Consider the following 25,766-nt stretch of genomic DNA (forward strand, 5'->3'; position numbering starts at 1 on the left):
TTTTACTGGGAAGTCTGTGTTTGACCTACCTTTCCATTATTCTACAATATACCACGTGCGAGGAGAAGCAACTATTTTCTTGTCCACTTCTTATTCTGGTCCACATGTCACACTAAAATGGAGCAAAAGAAAGGGTCTCAGCCAATAGGAGTGCTTTCCTTTGGCGCCTTCTACCGGACACAGATAGTCACAGGCTGAGAAAATCAGATTAGACTTAATGAGCATCAGGAGGCCCACTGCATACCTGGAACTATTCTCAACAAATTGTTTCCTGCTGGAAAAATGCTTTATATCACTTCATGACAAATCTCTCCCAACTTCTAATGAGTATCTCAGAAGCAAAGGGGTCTTTCCTGCTACTTCCTTTCCATTTCCTTTGCAGTTTCATGAAGTGCCTGTTTTCTTTAGTCAAACAAGTCATGAGATTTAAGGGGCCCTGTGACAACCAGCAAAAAACAATTAGAAAACCAAAGCCACATTTTGTCATTGTAACTAGCATCCAGCATAGTGACTAGCGGTCTGGAATTGGTTTGTTTTGTTTGTTTTGTTTTTGTGGCTTTTTGAATGAAATAATAAACAATATTTGAAGTGGGGTATATGACACACAGATGTCTTTCTTTTAAGGAGAGAGACTTCTAGACTTGCCAGTCTGGGTGAGTAATGATTAATAAACTCCTAACTAAGAACTGTTTTCCCACCTCCAAAGTATTGAATCTGTTTAGACTAATGGGGAAAACACTGAAAAGAAAAATCAATAACAAACTCCTGCAAGAAGGAGTAAGGATTTTGTATTATAGGTTCTCCATGAAACTCAGGCTAAAACTGAAGAAATATTAGACTATTTCAACATAATATTAGACTATTTCAACATTCTTCTTAAAATTGATCATTAAAATATTTGCCCAGTGTCATGGTTAATTTAGCTAGGACAGAATGCCAAGTTGTATGGTCACACACCAATCTGGATGTTTTTGTGAAGGTATATTTTAGATGTGATTAATATTTAAATCAGTACCTTTGAGTAAAGCTTACTACCCTTCATAATGCGGTGGGCCTCGTCCAGTTGAAGGCCCTAAGAGCAAAGACTGAAGTTTCCCAAAATGGAAGGAATTTTCTTCAAGACCGAAGCATAAAATCCTGCCTGTGTTTCCAGCCTGCTCCCTGTGTGATTCAGACTCAAGACTGCAACATCAAGTCTTACCTAAATGTCCAGCCTGCCAGCCTACCCTACTGATGATAGATAGATAGATAGATAGATAGATAGATAGATAGATAGATAGCTAGATAGATGATAGATAGATAGATAGAAGATAGACAGACACACAGACAGACACACAGACAGACAGTCTTCTATTGTGTTTTTCCCTTCGGGAGAACTTTGACTAATATACCCAGTACTGCACTTTAATGTATACTCCATATAACTGGATCTCAAACTTTGACACATAGCAGGATACACACCATTTAAATCATTGTCTCTGAGAACACAGCCCAGTGCATCTGTATACTAGATAATAAGTACACTCAGTTTAGAACTATGTGACGTGCATCACACCAGATTTAATGAAGGGCTTTTAGGTGCATGTTATAAGCTTATTATGTATGGCCCAGAAAAAGGGGAAGGAAATAACATTTAATTTACATTTACTAACTTTTAATAAACATCTGCTATGTGCCAGGTAGCAGACTGGGCTCTTCCAAGTATACCACCTTATATCCCATAGAATCCTCTTAAAATTATAGAATAGATGGAATTACCTCAGCAAGGTTAGGTGACCTGCTCAGGACAACCTTTCATGTGTTCATCAGGTATTGCTGAGCAGCTGCTTTTGGTCAGGCACTTTGCGTGGCTCTGGGCCCAGAAAAGTAAACGAGAGACATGGTCTCCTCATGGAGCTAAAATTCTAGAGAGTACAACCAATAACAGTCAAGTGAACAAGAAGTGAATAACATTGTAGGGAATGAAAAAATACTGAGAAGGAAATGAGCAGGACGAAGTGACATGGATCCAATGCTACGTCGGTCAGAGAAGGTTAAATGTAAGCTCACTGAGATCTGAAGGAAGTCAAATGAAGAATGAAGGTGGGGGGGTCGGGTGGCATCCTCGGCATTGCTGGACGGGGATGCCATCAGACCTGCTTTTGTATGTTCCAGAAGGAAACTCAAGGCGCCTGACATGGGGATGTCAAGTTTGGTGTAATCAACACATCGATGGGATTTAAAGACAAGGGAATGACAAGATCACCTGGCGAGAGACTCAGAGGGTAGAGCCCGGACGGAGCCCTGAGGACTCCAGCCATTAGAGGGCAATAGGAGGAGTGCCAGCAAGGATGCTGAGTAGAAGGGGCCACTGAAAATGGCAGGAGGAGAACCAGGAGAGATGAGTGTCCCAAAAGCCCAGCTAGTGCGACTGTCTAGGATCCAGATCTGATGTCTGCATCCATGCCTTACCATTCCCTGGGTTTTAGCTACATCACTCCAGTTTCTGCCTGCATCATCACTTGACCATCTTCCCTGTGTGTGTGCAAGTGTGTCCCCAAATCTCCCTCTCCTTATAAGGATGCCAGTCATCAGATTTAGGGCCCACCCTTATTCAGTATGACCTCCTCTTAACTTGATTACATCTGCGAAGACCCTATTTCCAAATAAGGTCATAAGGGGTCAGTGTTTCAACATATTTGGGTGAAGGGACACAATTCAGCCCACCACAGAGGGAATAGTAGTTTTCTATTACAAAGTTTGTGTGGATTAGGAGTTCACGCACAGGTAAGATCAGGGTGTCATCGGGCTGAAATCTGGGGCTGTGGTTCTCATCTAAAGATCCTCTTCCAAGTTCACTGGTTGTTGGCATAATCGAATTCCTTGTGGTTGTAGGGCTGAGGTCCCAGTGTTTTTTCTGTCTGTTGGTCAGGGGTCAGCTATATCTTCAAAGTCAGCAGGAGCACATTACTCCGATGCTTCACCTTGTAAAGGCTTGCCTGGTTAAGGCAGGCCCTTCCAGGAATCTGTTTTGATTTGTTCAAAGTCAACTGGTTAGTAATCTAGTCATGGGAATAACATCTCATCATATTTCCAAGTTCCACCCATACGCAAGGGGTGGGAGTCATCTTAGAATTCTGCCTACTACAGAAGAAGCTTCTTTTAACCCCAGGAAGATTTAGAATTAAAGCATGCGTTAAATCTTTAAGAGTTATGTGTTTTGACTTTTTTTTTTTACGTTAAGGAGTGTGCATATTTGGTATTTATGTAGTTGCAATGTTTAAGAAAATTTGCCTAATTGGACCAAGAAGTCAGCCTTATAATTCCCATCTAAAATCATCTAATTGTAATCTGATTGTAAATGTATTTAAGTTGAAACATTCTAGTATCTTCAATGTTAGGAGAATTTAAGAATGAGCCCTTTTCACAGTTACTATATCGTGTCTGAGTTCTTTATACGGTTGAGCTTTTCTGAGTTGAAGGGATGCCATTTCTGACTTCTTCCATCTGCGCAGAGAAATCTGTAATCTTCACTGAGGTTGTAGCTAACTTCTTCAGCCTTGATTAGATTCTTAATTTTTAAAGCTTTTTTTATCCTAATATCTGCTATCTATTTCCTGACCCTAGTCCAGGAGAGTGGGGCCTGGTGGGGCGTGCTCAAGGAAGACTTTCTTTCTTTTTTTAACTTTTATTTATTTTAAGTGTGTTTTTCCAGGACCCATCAGCTCCAAGCCAAGTAGTTGTTTCAATCCAGTTGTGGAGGGCGCAGCTCACAGTGGCCCATGCAGGGATCGAGCCGGCAACTTTGCCGTCAAGCATACCGCGCTCTAACCAAGGGAGCTAACCGGCAGCCCCAAGGAAGGCTTTCTTAAGGAAATGATGTTTCATCTGAGACTGGATAGATGAGTCAGTTTGGGCCAGGCAGGAGAAGTGGGGAAGAGCATTTTGCTGACTGACTCACTCATTCTGAGTTCCAGCTCTGGGGCAGCAGCTCGAAAGGCGCCAGGGACACACAGGGAGGATGCAAATCATCTGGCTGCAGAGCGAGAGCCCGAGGGGCAGCCTCCCCACAGCAGAAGCGCTGGCAGAAACCATGGATTCCCCGCTGAGCCCTTCCCTCACCCACTGTCCAGACTCAGGCAGGTGCAACATCTGAGCTTCCACCAGCTTTGATCCTTATGATTTTAGAAGGCGAGTAAGGCAGGTGTTATCCGTTTTTCAGATGAGGACACCGATACTCAGAGAAGTGAAGCAACTATTAAATGGTGGCGAGAGGATCTGAGCCCAAGTCTTGAGACTGCTGGCTGTCTTTCCTGCTTAGCTGCCAAACTCTTAACGATCATTTTTATGGCTTATCATCGAAAAGCTTGTCTTTTTACAAAAAGCATCTATTGCATGAAATAGTATGCAAAAAAATTACTCTATTGTTGCAAATTACTGATTAAGATGTTATCTGTGACAAATGAGGGAAAGTAAAAGAGGAACCCATTCAAATGTCAGAGATCTGGACCTAGAAGAACTGGGACAGAAAACAGAAGTTTCCCCCCGACCCCCAAAAAACTCATGAATTTTATTTTTTCTTGACCTGAAATCTGCCAGTCAGATCTCCCAAGGGTTTCTCTCAACTCCTTGGCTTCCAATGGGCCATTTTTGTGATGTTGGGGAGACAAACAGTCAACTGCCAAAAAACCTGGGAAAGAGTTTTCAGCCTCAGGTGCTGAGGGAAACGCAACGGAGCAACTGACCTGAAACTTAGTCAAAGAGACACTGAAAGTAGGAAAACCACACCTCCAAAACCATCTTGGAGTCTGGGGGCTGTACCCTCCCAAAACTGAATAGATGACAATCAGAATGGGGGGGGTGGCAGGGCAGAGGAAGTCCACTTTGGATCATATGGAAGAAGTCTAGCTACCCTGAAGCAGCCATGTGCATGGAGTGGGAGGTATACAGGGGGGAAAGAGCCCACGGAGCCCCAGCCCTTTGAGTCTTCCCAGGTTTTGAGATGCCATCTGACTGCCGAAAGAATTCAGTCAAGAACCGCCAAGCAGAGCCCGACTAACTCCCACATTCATGAGCAAAATAATTGTTACTGTTTTCTCAAAAGTTCAGAAATAACAGAAGTAAAACCAACAAATCACCAAAGTAGTGATTAGTACAAGGTTATTGGGTTCACACCAAAAGACAGTTTGCAAAGTAAGAACATTTCAAACCCAAACATGGAATATTGCTATAAATCTCACAGCTTATAGAGTGAGAAAGCAGTGACTGTTCTTCACAGGGATTGGTTATTACATTAGAATTTTCTTAAATGACAGGGAAATAGGTCAGCAGTTACCTCATATCAACCTTGGGAAAGAGTTCAAGTTTTGCTTCTGATTTCCAGAGGCATAAGCAAGAAATGAACCAGGTCAAGTTAGACTTGCAAAATCAGCTAAATTAAGCTTTGCTGGTATGACTAAACTAATTTTATCTGCTCAGGGAATTTTCAAGGTTGGTCTCTGTTTGTTTTTTATTTTAACAGTTTTAAGCCAAAAATTGTGTGGTTGGGAGGGGGGTTGTTATACAGCAATAGATAATTGGACAACTGTTAACCTCCGCCATATCCCAAACACACACACACACATTTGATAATTAAGAAGCATTTATTGATTGATTTCAATGAGAGAGCCACTGTTCTATGCTCTGTAGCTATAAAGCTGGGGTAGAGATGGGGGTGAGAATCTCAATACGTGATTTCTCCCTAAGTCGCTTACAGAATAGAAAGAAAAAAGATCAAAACAAACAAACAGAACAAAGCCCCATGGGTGCAAGGTTGTAAGCACAGCAATCAAAGCCTGCTAATGTTATTATAGACACACAGGGATGGGGCACCCAACCCAATCTGAAGAATGGCTGGAGGAGGTTTCAGCTGAGCTGAGCCTCAAAGAACAAAAGGATAGAAGCCAGGAACAGAGGAAGGGAATGGAAGTGGGCAGACAGCATGAGAAGGGTAGCAAGGAAAGACATACACGCAGTGTGACAGGGACAACACTGCAAGGTGACTGGAAATGACACGGGTGCGGTGGGCATGAATGCGTAAGCTGGTAGGAGATGGGGATCGAATCTCCCAAGGGCATCTCAGCAGGGTACCAGCATGGTCAGGTCTCAGTTTGGAGCAGACCTCTTTGGCATTGGCTATGGAATGGCTGAGGCAAAAGAAGGTCGGAACAAGACGCACAGGTTGAGAAAGCATCAATGGGAGCTGGGGCCAGTGTGCGTGGGAGCTGGCTTTTATCATCTCACAGAAGACAATTAAGTCCCCAGGAATTTGGGGGAGAGACTGTGAAACCTTGGATAGCTTGAAATCATCCACAGTAGGAATATTTGCTCTACAGAAATTAATAATTGCTGTAAAGCAAGGCTTCCCTCCAGAGCAGGTGGTTAACCATTTACCAGCACATCACTGATGGAAGTAGAAATGCTAATAGATTCCAGAAAAGTTAAGAAGTAACAAGGGGCAAGCCTTGATGATTAATTCACTATGGGGGAAGAGTCAGAGGTGCTTCCAAATTTCTAATGTATACAAATGGGTGAATGTGAATGACGTAAGTTGCGATGGAGAATAGCAAGGAGAAGACAGTCTGGCCAAAATAATGAATTTCGGGGTTGTAACATGTTGATTTTGAGATGCCAGCAAGCAATTGATTACAGACATCTGAAGCTTGGAGGAGGGTATGCGAAGGCCATGAGGGTCAGTGAGATTGTCCAGGGTGGGGAAGGAGAGCATAGAAGCATTAAGCATTAAAGGGTGCTGAGGGGGAGTGTCAGGAACACAAAGATTTCAGCTATGAGCGAGCTCTCAGATGGGGCATTCGGAGCAGCGGGGAAAGCACAGAGCATGTGATCACAGGTATCAAATGCAGCAGAGAGGGTCAATAAAATAATTCAACGGTAAGTACCTGTAAGTGATGCGTCCCATTTCACCATCTTGAGGTATAAAAAGTGGCATTTCGGGGCCGGCCCGGTGGCTCAGGTGCTTAGAGCTCCATGCTCCTAACTCCGAAGGCTGCCGGTTCAATTCCCACACGGGCCAGTGGGCTCTCAGCCACAAGGTTGCCAGTTCAATCCCTCAAGTCCGGCAAGGGATGGTGGGCTCTGCCCCCTGCAACTAAGATTGAACACGGCACATTGAGCTGAGCTGCCACTGAGCTCCCGGATGGCTCAGTTGGTTGGAATGCGTCCTCTGAACCACAAGGTTGCCGGTTCAACTCCTGCAAAGGATGGTGGGCTGTGCCCCCTGCAACTAGAAAAATGGCAACTGGACCTGCAGCTGAGCTGTGCCCTCACAACTAAGACTGAAAAAGGACAACAACTTGACTTGGGAAAAAAAAAAAAAAAAAAGGTCTGGAAGTACACAGTGTTCCCCAATAAAGTTCTGTTCCCCTTCCCCAATAAAATCTTTAAAAAAAAAAAAGTGGCATTTCTTTAGTATTCAAACACCCAATCCTCTAATTATCAACCACCCATCCTAACATTCTTAGGGTTTCTACCTCATATAAAGTCAGACATGCTTACACGGTGTAGATATCTGTCCCAGAAAATGAATATATTACATTCTATTACCATGTTTCCCCGAAAATAAGACCTATCCAGACAATAAGCTCTAATGCATCTTTTGGAGTAAAAATTAATATAAGACCCAGTCTTATTTTACTATACTATAAGACCAGGTCTTATCTAACATAATATAAGTCTGGATCTTATATTAATTTTTACTCCAAGAGACGCATTATCGCTGATTGACCAGCTAGGTCTTATTTTCAGGGAAACACGGTAGTTCTGTTTCTCTGAAGAACCCTGACTAATACAAACAAAAAGCCTAAACTGAAATTAAGTTAATTTGGTGACTACTGAAATAGGACACCAAACACAATGAACCAAAAGGAATTCACGTTTTTTTTAGAGCTAGACGGAAGCTAAGAGTTCACCTGTCCTGGCCTCTTTACCTCCCTGATAGAGAGGTAAGTCCCAGGGTACTCTGCCCCTTCCTGCGTCTCAGGCTGGGCCCAGGTAGCCTGACACCCAGGCCTGTGTCCCCCACTCCACCAGGGACTTCTGAGAAGAGAGATGTCTCATTGTGGAAAAAATAAATGAGATGGAAAACAGACAAATCACGTGTGTGTCAACACTGACAGGTGAATTATTTAATTAGAAGCAAGAACCTATGCAGAAAATGAAGTACTGAGACTATTTCTCACTCCTCAAACATACATAGAAGATAATGACAATACTTTTCAGACCATGACAAAGAATTGTGATATCATGATTATTTTTCCAAATCACTGGCTCTGGCTAATTAAGACTTTAACAGAAAATTTTGCTCCAAGAACTCAACAGTTTTACAGCAAAAGAGGGAAACAAAGATTTAATGTTAACTCCATGTTCTGCCTTGATTTGATAGAAAGATGGCAGGCACTAAGAGAGCTTCTCTGTATACGCAATGGGAAAGGAGTAGGAAGCCATTAATAAGTAGTATTATTACTATGGTATTCCTATTTAATATTCACAGAGGACCAACAATCCCCTAAAGGATAAATACCCAACTCCTTCCCAATGAGTTTATTGTTTCATGATTTAGGGACATAGGATGAAGGAGAGGAACAAGGACCACACACACACACACAAACACACACTCTCTGGCGTTTCATAAAGCGGTGCCATTTTCCCTGGGATTCAAGATACTTGGCTGAATCTGCTGCAAATTGGCGGCAGTTGAGAGTCTACTCCCAGAGCCTCTTTCTGATGGAGGCCTCGACTATACACCTCACTCCTCATACTGTACAGGCAGATGCTGCATATCAGTAAGAGGAAATCAGTCTGAGTCCCTCTTTCCAATTCATTCAGGTGTATATCTAGAAGTGGGATTGCTGGGTCATGTGGTAATTCTGTTGAACTTTTCGAGGAACCCATCCTCAGAATATTTGGAGTCAATGGTGAACTGAATCTAAAGCTCAAAGGAAGCCCAGACCAGCTCAGCTACTGAGTAGATGTTGGCCCAACAGGAGAAGGGACATATCCTTTCTGGGACAATATGATTATTTACCTCAGGCTCTAATGTTCTTTTTGGTGTTTTTCTGCAACTCGACTGAAGTATAATTTACATGCCACAAAATTCATCCATTATAACTGTAAACTCAGTGATTTTAATTACACTAATAGTTGTGCAGTCATTACAATCCAGTTTTAGAATATTTTCATCACCCCAAAAATACCCTCGAGCTTGTTTGCAGTCAAAGCTACTCCCAGCACCAGCCAAGCCCAGGTCTGCTTTCTGTCTCTGTTTCCCTTTTCCAGACATTTCATATCTATATATATACAATCATGGTCTAGGTAGATCTTTTGGATCTGGTGTCCCAAGTATGAATATTAGTTTACTAGCTCAGATGTACATAAAAATATTACATAGCTTTACTTTCCACTCAGCCCGTGCCAGGAGGGATGTAGGGAGATCCACTGTCAGGCATCACTGCGGCCTGGAGTGGAGGTTCTCCTTCTCTAGGGTCTTGCAAAAATCTAGAAGGGCCTTCAGTACCATTGGAATCAGGACCACTTGTTCTTCAGCCCATTAATCTTGCTGCTGATACCCTCATTACCCAACACAAGGGTTCTTCTAAGGAGAAGGCAGGCTGCTCTATTATTTCCAGTGACAAGTGTGGACTCCAGAATCTGCCAAAACTGTGGGGCCAGGTTCTCTAGATCTAATAGATGCATCACACAGCTGTGTGACACCAAGAGCTTGCCTGGTGCGGCAGGGGCTCAGGAGACCACCAATCCCCACCCCTTCCACTCTAGAGTAGTCATTCTTCTCTCCAACTGCTGAAAAGCCCCCTACCCCATCCAGCCTATCTCCCCTTTCCCCACCATGACACCTGGGATATATAAGGTGTTTAGTGAGAATGAGCTCTCTCAAAAGGATGGTGCAAATGCCCTTGAAGTAGGAAACACAGGGATTAGCTGCCTTCTTCAAACAGAAGGAGCTAGGGGGTGGGGAGGAGCACAGAGATCATTTACATAAACGAAGGAGTACCTCCCTAAATACCCTACCACAAAACCACATCAGCGAACAGCTAAAAGCAAGGTACAGTTTCAGTTTTCTTAGGGGCACTTAGAGTCCATCTACTCGTGGAAGTGTGACAGAGAAATGAGGTACCGCCTGGACTAGTCAGGCTGAGAAACAAAGCCGGCTCTAACACTAGCAATCTAATAATACAATTAACACTGCACCAGGCATTGTTCTGAGCATTTTACATGCATTCTTCCTTTAATCCTCACCAGGACACGAGGCAGTAGGTGCTGTAGATTTCAAGCCTTTGCAGCAAGCTCTGATTCAGAATTCAGAATTGTTTGGATGTTAGCAAGGTAACACATGCCTGTAATTTATATAACATAACTCCCCAAGAGGATCTGAAGCACTTCTCATACAAACTAGTCAATGTGCCTTCAGGGAAACAAATAATCACAAGTGGTCTAAAGCCTGTAAAAGGCTTTATTTACATCAGTTTAGGTCAGGTTTGTCTTTAAGTGAATTAAGAAAGGGTTTGGTTCTCGGAACTTTTTGTTATTAGGGATCCGTAGTCCTGCCCCCATTTTACAGAGAGCGAATGAGGCACAGCACCAGCGTGTAATTTGTCCAAGGTCACATAGCTGCATAGTAAGAAGTGGTGGAGGTGCTCAATGCCTCAGAGGCCCTTCCTGCTGGGAGCAAGGAGGTGGAGAGAAAATTCCCTTGACCACTTTCTGTACCAGAAACTCATCCCCAACCTTCCCACTCTGTAGCATGGGCAGCATTGCATATGAGCTTCCTCCAGTCCCACCCCCTATCCCCTCCCCCCTCCCCAGCTTCTCTCATACTCAGTTCATCTTACCTTACTATGGTTTAAAATAGAAGAAAGCCCAGTGGAGTGTGACTCAGCCCAGGCACGCCTACCAGGCCCAGGAGGGGCGCTCTGGAAGTGAGTCTGGGGGCAGTTACTAACTCGCTAGCTGCCCCTGCTCTGCTCCCGGGGGTTAACCTCAGGGTGGTGTGAAGGGCCAGGCAGGAGGAGCCGGCCCGGAGCAGGCGGTCTAGATAGCGAAGCAGAATCCTGCGGGATCTTTCCAGGATGCCAGGAAAGGGAGCATATGCCTCTTGCCACTTGTATTAGGATTCCCCCGCATCCCCGTGTCTGCGGCTCATTTCCATCTCATCAGTGAGCAGCGTGGATGCTCATCCACACGCTGCTTATTCCCACTGATTTCAGCAGCGTCAGCTCCTTCATTCCAAAATCAAGGCTTCCAGGTATGACGTCCTTCTTGGTCTTCAGCGCAAACCGGCTCCCAGACACTCTTCCAGACCACCTGCAACCCCGCCCTAATTGCTGTTTTCCAGTCTTGCTCGAGGGTCCCATTGCCTGCCTGGTGCTCCGACCGCTGAGATCAGATGACTTCTGCGTCAGGTGTGCTCGTTCCTGCTCACCGTGCTTAGACTGCAAACTCGTGCGGTTCTCCCTCCTTCCTCGTCTTGTTTCCTTCCTTTTAATTCTGACAAATCCGGAAGCATCTTCCCTCCTCTGGTCCAGTAGAGCAATACCCCTGCTTCCCAGGTACAATCCAGGTCAATGCAGTAATCCCCCTGCCTGGGGCAGCTGAAACATCCAGAAACAAAACCAGGTGTTTTGTTCCCTGGTAACAAAAGCGGAAAAAGCATCCCGCAGCCTTTTTGTTTATAATTAAAGGTCTATTTTAAGCGTAAAATCAGGTGGAAAGCCATGCGTGCTCAGTTACCTACATCCAGATGTAAGGCTTTTAATAGAGATCGACGCCTAGTTCCAAGGATGCTTGGGACCATCCTCCTCTTTCCACGGGGTGCAGCGACCCCCTGTGGATATGGCTTTATATAGGGACCCCCGCGGGGAAGAACGACTCCGCACACATGGTTTAATTAATAATTTATTTTGATTAACGCCGTTCGTCACGGTTATCACACTGACACCTTGGCGCAATCCTCATTATCCCGGTCGGCGCCTAGAGCCAGCGGGAGTCGGCACAGGGAAGAGGGGCGGAAGGACACTTGGGGCAGGGCCCTCGGTGGGCTGGGGCCTTCGGAGGGCGGGGCCTGTCGGGGGGGGGGGGGGCTGCCTGTCGGGGCGGGGCCTGTCGGGGGCGGGGCCTGTCGGGGGCGGGGCCTGTCGGGGGCGGGGCCTGTCGGGGCGGGGCTCGGGACATTCCCCGCCGCGGCGGGGAAGCCCACACGGCAGTCAGCTGAGCGTCGCTGGGCGGGGTCGCAAGGCGGCAAGTCAGCCCGAGGCTCCCCGAGTCCCCGCCGCCGCCCTCCCGCGTGTCCTCTGGTCCGCGTTTGCATCCGGGTACCGAGCCTCCCCCGGCGGGCACGATGCCGAGGAAGCAGTGACCGGGAAAAGGCGGGAGCGCGCGCGCGGGGTGGTCCGGGGCCGGGGGCGGGTAGGGGTTGGGCGAGGCGGTGGCTCCTTCTCTATCTACCCTGGAAGCTGTTCCCGCAGACCCCTTCCCTGCCATCCTGAGCCAGTAGGGGAGTGGGTGGCGAGGGGTGGGGCGTCCCCTCCTGTGGGAGGGTTTCCAGTTCCCGGCGGATCCTCACCTGGTGGGAAAGGGCCGCGAGGGCGGCCATCCCTGAGCGCCCTTCCCCCCTCTGCACCGGCCTGGCTGGCGGCAGGTGACTTTCCTCTGTAGGTCGCAAACGTGGTTTAAAGTGATACCCTCCCGCGGGTTGGGAATCACTGTGCAGCTAGTGCCTCATTACAAGGGAAGTGGTTAAGGGTACACCTTTGGGAGACGTGAAAAACTGAAAACTACTCGAGCTTTAGGAAACGGCCCAGGAACACTGGAGAACAAATGACTTCTCTCAGGTGGTGGGATACTGAACAGCCACCTGAAAGGAATCTTCATAAACCGTTGTGTCTAGTACGTGTGTGTGTGTGTGTGTGTAAATGTGTATATACATACTTTTATACTTGTATTTAGACAGAGAATGTGAATGTTTCATGAGGCTGAGGAATTGCTTTTACTGTTGGAGATGTGTAAGCTGGAGACAATAAACATGGAACAGAGAAAATGAAACCAGGTTCGTCTGCCTCCTCCACCAGGAAAACTGTTGTACGGAAATGTGTGCCACAGAGATATTTAAGGAAAACCAAAGCTGTAGGCCCGTAAGGTGGTGGTAGGACATGGAAAGCCTGAGATCTGGTTCAGCAAGTGGCAATGTGAACGGCAAACCCCCCTTGCTCTTTGTCTAGGGGCCAGGCTAACCCTCAGGCCCTGCCCAGTCTGTAGTCAGCTGGGAGACCCTGAGGAGGCCGGGCCAGGGACCGCCCTGGAAGGGACTACCCTGGAGAGAGGAGACAATGATTAGAGTCTTTGGGATGAACGGTCCGCTTTTCTGCTGGGACGGTTTCAGTAGTTCTTTAGATATTGTGAACAGCATTATAAAAGTAGTGTCTTTTTGTAATTGACCTCAGGTTGCGTCTTATGCTATGGAATCCAAATAAACCCTCCAAAAACCAAAAGAAACTTATTGTTGAAAGGAACTGGTCATTGTATTTATTACCTTACTGTGGAAGCCCCCCCCTTTAAGTAGATCTCCGAGCCCTGCTTCTTGTGAGTTTTCTAGATACTTGAACTGTGTGATATGTTCTTTGGAATCTATGGAACAGTAAATACAAAGGAAAAGGAAAAAAGTAAACTTTGTCTTTTTGAAATTAACATCTATTTCATGCAGAAAAAAATATATTACAAGCTTTCATTGTTTTCACTTTGATGTGCATGAGGATTGAATAACAGAATATATGTTATGAAATGATGTCCAGATACCTTTGCATTAAGTTGGTGCAAAAGTAATTGTGGTTTAAAAGGTTAAAAATGAATGCAAAAACCTCAATTACTTTTGCACCAACCTAATAGTAATATAAAAAACAGTACTAATTTTCAAGGTAAGTTTTAAAAGTTGAATTTAAGAATCTGGAAGTGAATGCCGTAGAACTGTAGTAAAACTCATAATACTAGCATGTGGGTTTGTCACCTATACAGCAGGAAGTGTTTCATTAGTGTTAGACTTTAAAATACCTTGTTAAACTATATTTTCATATCATTTCAACAAACATTTCCTGAGGGCCTGCTGTGTGCCAGTATCTGGGAAGAATGAAATAGAGACCATGGCCTAAGTTGGACAGGAAGATGGACGGGCATGGGGTGAACACTTTGCAGAAAAGGGCCAGGGAGGTGGAACACAGGTGGAACGCGCTATTGGGTACACAGAGGAAAGAACGGGACATCTCCTTGAGCTGGACATTGAACTGTCCAGTGGCTGTTTGTCAGGGCAAAAGGGGGCCATTCATTTGAAGCACAGGGCAGAACACAGATACAAGGGCGTAGAAGCAAGAGTGCAGGGAACTGTGAGCTCTGTAATGTCCTCTGGGTGTGAGTGGCATGGCGACAGGAGATGATATTGGTGACTAAGTGACAGACAGATCCTGAAAGGCCCTATTTGTCTCTCAGGAAGGAGCTGGACCTCTGTCTTGTATGGGAAGGGTTTTAAGCAGCCAGATGAGCTCATGTTGGGGAAAAAAAACAGTGGGCTGAGAGGGAACGATCTGAGAGTCAGACTGTGTAGGAGGCTATGAAATTTCATTCAGCAAGTATTTGTTGGACCCCCAAATATACCAGGTAATGTCCTAGGTGCTGTGGACAAAATAGGCAGAAATCCTGTACTCTGTAGAGTGCAACGTTGATATCTATAGTCCAGACAATACACGAAGGGTCTGACCTAAGCTGGCGAGGATGGAGAGGGGGCGGAAGTGACAGCCTTTGGTGACCCATTAGTGACCCATTAGACTTAGAGGAAGAGGAAATGGGAAGAATCAAACACAACTTCCAGGTTTCTGCCTGGGATGATGAGGTGAAATCTATTTTCATTTTCCGTATATTAGCCAATTACAAAATCAGAATACCATTTCTGGCATAAAAGATGAGCGTTGTTTTTATTCCCCTAGAAGGATACGTACTTAGAGTTATTTCCCCAGGATGGGGATGGGTTTAGTTGATGCAGTCTTGGAATGTTGTAGTCACACAACAGCCTAGCCAACTGTCCCCCCGTGTCTTTCCGTAAGGAAAGAAGAGTCTGTGAGACTGTGCCTTTCTGGGACTTTGTTCCATCCTCAAGTTTACACCTTAGGTCTCTCTGTCTGGTCCCCAAAAGAAGGTTTGCAGCCAAAGACGGGTAAGATATCTCACAGGAGATACAACCTAAGCCAGGCGGAACCGAGTGGGGACCCCCAATGAGCTGCTTTAGAAAAATATGGGAAGGGGCCTTGCCTCCCCTTCCCCCTGCCTGGGAAAAGCTGTTGCCGGCTCTGGCTTTTCCCTGGCACCTGTTTGTGAGAGAAGTTACAAAAACAATAAAGATCAGTTCTCTCCACTTAGCTCAAGGGCACTGTTACAAAATAACCTTAATTTAGGACATTGTGGGACCTTGTGCTTCAGCTGTTGACTGACAAAGGGTATATACCTTAATTAGGACATTGTGGGACCTTGTGCTTCAGCTGTTGACTGACAATGGGTGATTGAGATAAATGTTTTTCTGTTATGATGTGTGAGTTTCAGAGACTGTGTAAGAAACAAGGTTGGTTTCTCTTGTTTTTGTATACCTATTCAATAAAAACCCCCAGTAGGCCTTATTCTGGGCTCCAGTCCTCTGAGACTGAGAGACCCCTGGCCTTCAGAGAGATTTAACTGCATTAAGTCTCTGTTTGTTTCTTTCTTAAAAACTTAACCCAAACCGCCCCTTCTCGCACCCTCACTGCCCCTGTTGCGCTGGATGCGACAGAATGTCACTCAGCTTCCTTGTGAACCCAAACCGGAATTTGCCAATAACCAGCTTTTGTCTCCGATCACCAAATAGGTTTTCACTGTTTAAAATTTCTTCATTCACATGGGGATTGAACCTATGAATACTTAATCAGCAAATTTGGAGAATCAACCACAACAGTGTAGGGTTAGACTTATTCTGTATTATTGTGCTTCCCCGAAAATAAGACCTAGCCGGACAATTAGCTCTAAAGCGTCTTGTGGAGCAAAAATTAATATAAGACAGGTATTATGTTAGATAAGACTGGGTCTTATAGTAAAATAAGTCCGGGTCTTATATTAATTTTTGCTCCGCAAGATGCATTAGAGTTGATTGCCCGGCCAGGTTTTATTTTTGGGGAAACAACGGTATTCCCACTGGTCCAATGTCTAGTGGGTGGAAGTCAGTATAAGGCAGATTTAAGTTCAATACAAAATGACTTTCTGACAATCAGAACCATCCTGTAATATAATGGGCAGTTGCCTGCTAAGGTCATTGCTCATAGTTTCTGTCATTGATGTCATTTACGCCTGGTCTATATGACCATCTGCCGCAAAAGCCAGACAAGACTTATTTTTTTCTTATTTTTCTTTTGTTCAAGACCAGGGTTAAATTTCTGATCCGCCATCTTGGGCCGCCAGAGCCAGAATAAGGAGTTGGACTGGATCATTTTAAAGCCCAACTCAGGGATGAGATTTAAGCTCATGCCTACAAAGTCAAGCCATTGCTATAACTACAAGTAGTTAAGCAATTCCAGAATTTATCATTCTGGAGTTAAGAATGATAAAAATATATAATCGGGAATTCAAATAGTGGATCTGGGAATAAAATCCCCGAGATTTTGCTTTTGATCTTTGGACCTTCTATGTAGCTCTCTTTCTTCCTCATCAGGGAAATCTTGACAAATCCCGTGTTAAATCAATTCAGCATTCTGTAGTTAAATATCACCTTTGCTTGTAAATGACACATTTCAGGTCCACATTAGTTGGACTTTTATGGAAAAATCTGGAATCAGGTAGAACCTTGGAATAAATGGCTTAGTGCCAATTTCCATAACCTTTGAAGATGCGTTCAAGGATGTATAATACATCTCTGTTTCATTGAAAGTAGCTCAAGGTGTTGTCAAAAACAGGGTAAGTACTCAGCTTCGTCTAAGTGGCATTCTAGCAAGAGACTTTTCACATATGCACTGTACTGTGATAATTCATAATGAGGTCCCTTGAAATATTCTAAAATCATAAAGTTCTCTTTGAGTCACCACAAGTCAGTTAAATTGCTGTTAGTAATATTTTGGTACTAATCTACATGCTTATAATTTTGGTATTTACATACTTATATTCAGCATACAGGCTAACTGTTTATTTACTGTGACATCTGCATTACCAAATAAGTTTTCCTAACAGTGCTGAATAGCAAAGGCTTTACTATAACTAGGATAGGCATGTGTATTATTAGTGTGAGAGGGTGGCATGGCCCTGAGGCTGTTAGGGTGCATGTGTTGAATGGTATGGGTTGGACTGTGACCTTATTAGAAGCTTAAGAACACTTTTTGAGCTGAAAACTACTGTAATGACCATTTGCTAGATAAGTCACATTTGCTAACCATCACAAGAGGTCAGGTGACATCTGGAGGTCACACATCTGGTTATTGGCACCCAGTGTTTATTCTACTGTCTCCCTTAGTATAACCCTATTTTTTTCCTGGTGTCCTTATAAAATCTGGGCAACCTGGAAAAGTGAGAAGCACCAATGTAATAATTAGAACCTGTTTAACTTCTTTGTGGTGTGTCTGAAGACTTGGTAGAGGCATAAAGGATAGTCAAAGAGGACAAATATCTGGGTGGTTTTCTTTCCTCCCTCTCTCCTCCCCTCTCCTTTCCTTCTCTTTCCCCTCTCTTGGAAAAACTATTAAGGAGAAATGTGTGCATATAATAAAATGGAACGAAACACATTTGTGGATACCTGCTTAGGTACTTTTTCAAAAAATCTGTAAAATATTTCCATTTACTTTTTCGAAGTGTAGTGTAATCACCGAATACCTGAGGAAATTTAATGTGGACAAGTAAATGATACACGTTACAAGGATTTTATCTTTCGGTCTATTACCTAGAATTTTAGTATTCCTCTGCAAAATTGATGGGAACACCGATACTAAGTAAAAACCCATTTTATGAAATGTTAGCACCAACATCATTCTGTATAAAACTGAATTTTACAGAAAGCCAGAAACTGGCTTTATTCAAATTATTTTTGTCCAAATTATTTTATGCAAAATAATCCAGATTATTTTATTGTGGAAAACAAAAGCAGTTCGTTCTCGTCCCCTGATACTATCAGAGAGCACACGTCAGCAGTATCCTCTTTGCTAAACGAATTGGGATATGGGGCACATTGGTGACTTCAACGGCTCACACTTGAATATTGTACTTTATCAGTGTTTTTTTACTTCCCAACATTGCCATCTTCATTAAAGAATCTCATGAGAATGCCTTTCCTTGTGCTAGCTGCCCTAGGGAGACGTCACACAGGTGACACTGTTGGGGGCCTGCTGTCCCATCAGTAGTAGCTCCATCTCTGATTTCCTACAAGTACCTTTAGACCAAAGGCAGGTCGCCGGTCTCTTGGTTCCAGGGGACCCCCAGAGAGCCCAGGTGCCGCCTCCTGTTGGATTGGGAGGAAGTACCGCCCTGCATTAGTGTGTTTGGTTGCCTTTTCTTGTATGGGCACTGGGAGAGCACTCTTAGTCGTGATGATGCAGTGAGACATCAGAGAGTGGACTTCTCTCTCCTCGTCTTCACTGACTGCAGGGTTTCGTGAAAAGGCTTATCATCTTCTTCATGAAATGTGTAAAAGAAAATGTTTGCCTGTAGCATGTAGCCAGTCATGAGAAGAGAGTTCTGTTTGCCCAGGTGATAGGCCCTACAGAGGTGGAGTTGGGATACACTTGTCTCTTATTGACGTCGGCTTTGCCCCCGCTAGAGGTTAATGGTATGCTTAAAACAGTCTCAGAACATGCAATAACTAGGCGAGATTTCTTAGTCTTTTTAGTGTGCTTTGCAAAATGATCCAATATTGAAGCCTAAATATTCAGTCATCCCTTTATGGTCCTATAGGTCTGGGTTTGGAGTCATCCTTGCTACTTGGGTGTGCCTCTTCGTAAGTGACCTTGGAAGAGCTATAAAACCTCAGTGAACTCAGCTCTGTCACCTGTAAAATAAATATGATTGAGTTTCCGTGAGGATTAGAAACTGACGTGTCTGATGCAGTGATTCGGGACATAGTGAGCATCCGAAATGTGTTAGTTCTCCCTTTCTTCTTAGCCAAAAATACAAGAAATAAAATATGGAGATTAACAGCTTATTGAAATATACTTAACATACCATGCAATTCACCCACAATATGGAGACTCGAATGGAATGATGTGCATGGGAAAATCAGCTTATTGATGCTTTGCCCACATCCACAGATATACATATACATACATACATACATACATATATGGAAATCCTCTTGAATGACTCTTGCTAAGATTCCTGATCATCATGATGCCGTGCCCTTTTGCCCTTTTCTTCCTCCTCCATTTCCCAGCTCCTCACTGTACCCCTTTACACACCCATATGCACAGGCATCCAAGTGCACACACATACACACTGAGCTAGGATAGCCTTTGTTTAAAAGAGTCAAAAAATATTCAAAATATGATGGGAGGGAAAGTAGGCAACTTTTGGAATACATATTAGCAATTACTAATGGATTTGGGGGGATTCATGGGGAACCCTTGCAGAGGACGGACAGCTATATTTTCTGTTTGTAACTTTTCCATAGGATCTGTTGCCATGTCCCACCAACAGCTTAACTGCCTAACTGAAAAGGGGGACAGCCCCAACGAAACCACAGGAAATGGACCCCCCAATCTGGCTCACCCAAACCTGGACACATTCACCCCAGAGGAGCTGCTGCGGCAAATGAAGAAGCTGCTGATGGAGAACCATCAGCTGAAAGGTAAGCAACACCTGGCCCCCGTGTTTCTCCATTCACCCTGGACCTTCCTGAATATAATACCCTTTGTAATAAGGCTTGTTGTTGAACTCCCTGCTCTCTGTCTGGTTCCCAAGGAGCAGAAAGAGCACAGAATTAAGCTTTCAGTAAGGCTAAAGCTGCTTTCATTGTTTACTTTTGGGTGAAGGTAAGAATAAAAAGTATTTTATGTGTCTCAGGGAAATGGCATAATGACATTTAGCTAATTTGAAAGGAAACAGAACGAAAGAAAGGAAACAGAACGAAAGAAGGCTGCTATTATTGTAGAGTTAGTCCTAAATATCATTACTTTGTTAAGAGGAAGCATTCTAATATCTCAAGCCATGGCTTTTGGCAGGACCTGTGTTTGAATCTGGTTAGTCTTTGTAGTTATACACAGGTACTTGTGCTATATGGAGGTACCCAAATCAATTTTATTGTCTTGAGTCTTATGAGGACTAGAAATACCCTTAGACCCGCTGGTCCTGTCTGAAAACAAAAGCCCCTCATCTTGCTACAGTCTTCTTCTGGCTGACCCTTAGGCCCAGGCCCAACATGGCATCTTTAGATCCAGAGCCTCCTGGTGAAGGGGTCTGAGGGGCAGTGAGATTCATGAAGTCAGGTTCAGTCCCCTGGTGTGTGACACCCTCACTCTGAACCCCATACAGAAGCCATGAAGCTAAATAACCAAGCTATGAAAGGACGATTTGAGGAGCTTTCAGCCTGGACAGAGAAACGGAAAGAAGAACGCCTGTTATTTGAGATCCAGAGCAAAGAAGCCAAAGAACGCCTAATGGCCTTGAGTCATGAAAATGAAAAATTGAAGGAAGAACTTGGAAAACTAAAAGGGGAAAACAGAAATGTCATTCCAGGTGAGCAGACTGATTGGCTGTGATTTTATTTTACTAATATTTGTAGTATCTTATTTGTAGAACCTTATTTGTCTGGACTTCTAGATCAAAGCCTTTCATGGTTCAGGTTAGACAGATGTTTTGCATTACCTTGAAAGAAGTGTTCTTGCTGAGAAGATTGGTTGCAGTTTTAAGGGCCATGAATAATCACTGTTGGGGGAAAGAAATTTGTAAAGCTTTGACCGTATTGATTATAGTCAAAAGAATGTTGCAGTTATAAACTAACATTTTGTATTCATTACAGACAGTGCAGAAGGACCTCTACCTAGAACCATCCAAGTGTGTTTTTAGTGTGTGTCTGTGATATAAAATTGCATTTTAAGAAATCTGTTACTCAGAAGTGTTACTTGTTGACCTTGTCCTTCCTCTCTGTCTAAGATAGATTCATCACTTTTCATTGTACATTTACTTCTGAAAGATGGTTTAAGAAATGTCATCTTGTGATAGAAGATTATACAGGGTTGCCGTGTTTTCATTGACCCAAAGAACCTGGGAAATACGCTCACAGCCAAGAGTGGGTATCAAAGATGTTAGTGAAAAACAAAGCAGAGCAGATGTGCAGCCTCTGCCTGGTTGCTCGCGCTCACTGGGTATTATTTGTTTACATGGACACAACTGCTGTTCATTTTCTTCCAAACCTGGATCTTAACTCTTTGGAGGACAGAGCACTGGGTTGATTCAGGGAGGACGTAACTCCAGATATCAGTGATCTTTCTTGAGACTTTACCTTGAACTTTGATGATCTCTAATTCCTTGAATGGGTAAAGAATGTGAACAGAGAAATAAAATGGAAAGAAAGTAATGAAAAGGGGATGGTATAGAATAATCTAAAGAATGAAAAGTTGTTTAGAAAAGTATCAGTTGGCATCAGTGATCTACTCATCAACTTGTGCTCGTGAGACAATGGAAACATTGAGCTTTAATACATTCATGTTAGTGTTGGAAATGTTTCACTGTGGATAAGGCTTACCACATCTGATGCTTCAAAGTGTCTTCCAGTTGGAAGAGCATTAAGTCACGTTTGGGGGGAAATCGCTCATTGTCTGAATGTTTTTGAGGTGTAATACTCTGAAGAAATGATTACACCTGGGACATATGAGTAATTTTCTATTCTCTGGAAGAAAATGTCTTATATGGTTTTCCTCCCTTGGCTTTTGGGAGGTGAACTGACAGTTGGCTTCAGCCGGCTGGGACCTAGCACATTGAAGCCAAAAAGGAAGCTTCCAGAAGCAGTTTGAGATTGTCTGCCTGGAGGTTTTCTTACAGATCCCAGCATTGGAAGAAGTTGAGATCAGAAGTTGAAACTGTGGACAGCTTGTGTCAGTGTAGGCGATCTGTCGAAGTGAGCTACAAGCAGGACTCAGAAACGAGTCCTTGGGACACAAGACTTGGGTATTTGCGACAATGAGATACTTGGGGCTCTTTAATACCCTTGGTCATCAGCCTTCTCCCCCCCAAACTGTGCCTCCCGGGCTGACCCCTTGCCTCCCTTGAGGTGGTTTTTAGATTTAGGCGGTCATCTTCCTCACTTAGTAAAGCTCTCAAGGCCTGGGACTTGTCTCACTCATGCTGGCCCATGTTTGCCACTGTTCCCACAGGGGGGAATCCCCCCTCAGCATCAGGGCTTCTCAAGTGTTTTGTCCTACACAGGGAAGAGAGTTGGAAATTTCCTCTAGAGATCTGCCTTCCAATCCTCAGGGTGAGGCAGAGGCATTAATGGTTCTGTTTGATTTCACTGAATTATACTCTATATAATGTCTCTACAGAGTAGTTTTTAAATTTTAATTGCAGACTGCTAGGCGAAGGTCATTAGACAGGCTTTTCTTCTTGGATTATAGAATGGGATATCAACTGGGCACGTTGCTAGGACAGTAGGATGGAGATATTATCTAAATACAGAGAATGACAGAGAAGTTGCTGTGTTTCACAAAGTCAATGGTAAGTGACTAAAAGTGAGGACAGTGTGACAAATGGTGGAATTGGGGCTGAGATCCTAGAAAATAAACCATGGGAGTTCTAGTCCAGGAAGTCAGTGAACAGACTCTCGGGGGTAAAATAGAGAGACATTTAAAGTGTTAGAGTACAAGGTGTCTATGGCCAAACAAATAGATTCATATTTTCTCAAAGGCATTTAAGAGATGCTCAGAATTGTGAAAAAGAAAATTAACCTGACAGTCGGGGGTTCTAGTGTCACGGCCTTATAGCCCTGGTCCTCAGACACTTGTTTAAAACTTCATTCCAGGAACATTCTTTTATAAGGAGACAGAAAAGTCAAATAAAGCTCTAAGCCTCTTCCTTTTTTAAAAAAATAAACTCTATTTCCTACCTTCCTGCCAAGGTAGTTTTAAAAAATCCATTCCATAAAATGTTTTCTGACAGATCAGGTGGGTAAATGTGAAGATTCCTAATGATCCTATGTAGTCTTGCCTTCATCTGTCTGCTTCCTGGTTCCAGGCTCAGTGGTACCTTTCCTTGTATGTTGTCCTTCCTTTACATGTACGTTTCTTTGGTGTGAGTCATTACTAAGAGAGATGGCACAGGCTCTTAATCTTTCCTTGCAGACCTGACTCTTCCGTTTCACAAGGAGTTGCTTTGCTCAAAGTCCTGTGCTAGTTTCCCAGCAAGGAAATGCTGCAAATGAAGGAAGAGCATGATCTCGATGGTAGGAGGGGCACCTCCCTGCTGCAAGCTAATACCCGTCCATCAGTTTTTAACATTTCATGGACGAGCTGGTTTATGTTCCAGGCACATGCTCTTCTGATACTCTTTGGTTCCACTGTGAACCTTTGGGCCTGGTTACCATCCCTTAGGAAAGCTGTCACAGAGAGGGGTATGTGTGCGGTGCATGTCAGTTTTCTGATGTGTTGCCTCCTCTGACAATCTCAAGTGTACATATTTCTGGTGGTGCCATGCCCTCAAGAGTAGTGAAGGTTTCCTGAGGAGGAAATCAGAGAGGCCGAGAAGGTCAGAGCTGGAAGAGACCAGAGACCCTGTGTGCCATGTCTTTCTTTCTAACTCAAGTAAACTGAGGCCAAGACATTAAGTGAATGTGCTCATGGCAGCACGTACACTGATTAGCTGAGTGTGGAGTTGAGTCTGTTCTCCCTGCTCCCAAGTAAAACCTTGCCTCTAAACAGGGTCTTTCTTCCGACTTTGTCGTATGCAGTGATTGCATCTGGCTGAACACAACACGTACTTGATGTATTGGTGAAATATTAATGTTTATAGAGCCTGAAATTTAATTTTTTTTAAGCTTTCATACCAGCCTCTGAACTTTCAGTTTGCTTATTTCTCACCAGACTTACGTTTAGCATCTTAAAGCACCAACCCAGAGTATTATAGTATCCAGACTATATACCTGGGAGAATTTTGGACCTTTCATTGTGTTTTGCTGTTACTGTGCCAAGTGATGTCCTTGATGCTTTGGCTTCTAAGTGGACATGACAGGTATGGGGAGCGAGGGGGTGGGTGTGCACTTGTGGAGTAAAATAAAAAGCAAGAGGTTGAATTTTGGCAGCATTTTATCCTTATTTTCTGATATTCTGGACTAAAATTTGCAAGTCTACCATTGCCAAGGTCTGGTTGGTTATTTTCATAATATCAGATTATTCCAGCATGCTGAGGAAGCCTTTCTTTCATGAGGTGATTTTAATTTGCTATTATTTGAATACAGTAAAATGATATGAAAATGTTATGTCAAAATAAATTGCCAAGGACAAGCTGGAATATTCTGTTGTAAAGCATAGGTGACAAAGATGTTGAAAAACTGCCTTCCCAGTGGGTGTGGAGCACTTGAGTTTGAAAGCCGGGTTCTTAGTTTGATTAGTTAATTTGCTTTGTTCCTCGTCATTTCCAGGACCCCACTGGGGACCCCAAGGCAGTAGCAGAACAGGAAATGGAACAGCTAAAGACCCAGGTGGCGTGCCTTCAAGCTGAAAAGGCAGATCTGCTGGGCATTGTGTCTGAATTACAACTCAAGCTGAACTCAAAAGCACTCTGAAGACTCCTTTGTTGAAATTAGGATGGCTGTAAGTGTTTTGGCTTTGGTTTTGTTTTAAGCAAATTACAAAACCTCACCTGGACAGTTGATACAAATACCACCATTTCTTTTCAACACAGAGGAGCCAAGTAGTGGGAAAATTTCAGTATAGCAAAGATAAATTGGCTCTTATTTCTTAAGTATCACATAATGCTTGTAAGGGTGATCATTGCTGAAATGGAAAAATATCGACTACCTTTTATGACAAAAGAGATCGTCCTTCTTTTTCCCAGTATGTCCTGACAACCGGCCTTCTCAGTATTTAACAACCGGTAAGTCAGCGATTAGTTGCCAAGACTAATGTTTTCTACGTGGGTATCAGGTTGACGAGTTCCTCCTAACTAAGGTCGGGCTGAAACCTAGAACTAAAATCCCTGATACCTGAACATCCTGGCTTGATTTACATACTATGTGAGATATGATGAAAGCACATCCCAAGACTCAGCATGTGTTTTTCTCAAAGAAGTAAGTTAATCTTCATTGTCAATAATCACAATAAATAGGGGTGTAGACAGTATAAAATTTATTCTGAAAAAATTAGGTGGTTTGTGGGAGAGGGAACAGTAGATTTGTCTTTCTTTCATTGTTTGTCAAGTTTAATATGTCACGTAATTTGTGTTTTCTAAACAAACTTAAACTGACAGCCAGTAAGGAGAGGGGAAGTGTGTAAGAAGTGTGACCCAGGAGAAGTGAGAAGCAGCAAGGAAATTCAACCCGGATTGGAAAATTCGCCCTAGAAAATGAAAATAAGCTGTAGTTCAAATGTAGGTCAAAACACTGTGGATGAGTGAGTGGTATGACAAAGGCTCTCCTTCAACCCTGCACCAAATGGCTCCTAACCCACTTACTTGCTGAGCCAGGAACTGAGCCTGTGCCCCAGTTAGGTTTGGCAATTTGCAAGATACCAATATTGTTTGTTTTACTT

The 25,766-nt window shown here is 43.7% G+C and overlaps 2 protein-coding genes across 4 annotated transcripts in view; one reads left to right on the forward strand and one right to left on the reverse strand.

The window, feature by feature from the left end:
* The window catches only part of LOC148759169 (ankyrin repeat domain-containing protein 26-like), a 191,172-nt gene that overhangs the window by 90,061 nt on the left and 75,345 nt on the right, over window positions 1–25,766 (reverse strand). Inside the window, exons 1-2 of one of the 3 annotated variants that reach the window (XM_088789496.1) lie at window positions 10,884–11,652; window positions 6,918–7,126 (exon numbers count right to left, since the gene is read on the reverse strand). The exons of 1 other annotated variant lie outside the window; for it this stretch is intronic. In XM_088789496.1, the coding sequence (XP_088645622.1) occupies window positions 6,918–6,967 (50 nt within the window). In that variant the 5' untranslated portion in view covers window positions 6,968–7,126; window positions 10,884–11,652. Of the gene's footprint in view, window positions 1–6,917; window positions 7,127–10,883; window positions 11,653–25,766 lie in introns of those variants that run through there. One more of the 3 variants, XM_088789647.1, reaches the window with a different exon arrangement.
* Window positions 12,203–25,766, forward strand: part of LOC148759172 (optineurin-like) — a 77,818-nt gene continuing 64,254 nt past the window's right edge. Inside the window, exons 1-3 of the mRNA XM_088791089.1 lie at window positions 12,203–12,435; window positions 19,700–19,876; window positions 20,560–20,763. Of these exons, the coding sequence (XP_088647215.1) occupies window positions 19,711–19,876; window positions 20,560–20,763 (370 nt within the window). The 5' untranslated portion in view covers window positions 12,203–12,435; window positions 19,700–19,710. The remainder of the gene's footprint in view (window positions 12,436–19,699; window positions 19,877–20,559; window positions 20,764–25,766) is intronic.

The sequence above is a fragment of the Rhinolophus sinicus genome, chromosome 1 (assembly GCF_057876585.1).
Source record: "Rhinolophus sinicus isolate RSI-liver-muscle chromosome 1, RSI-T2T, whole genome shotgun sequence".
Classification (NCBI taxonomy): Eukaryota; Metazoa; Chordata; class Mammalia; order Chiroptera; family Rhinolophidae; genus Rhinolophus; species Rhinolophus sinicus.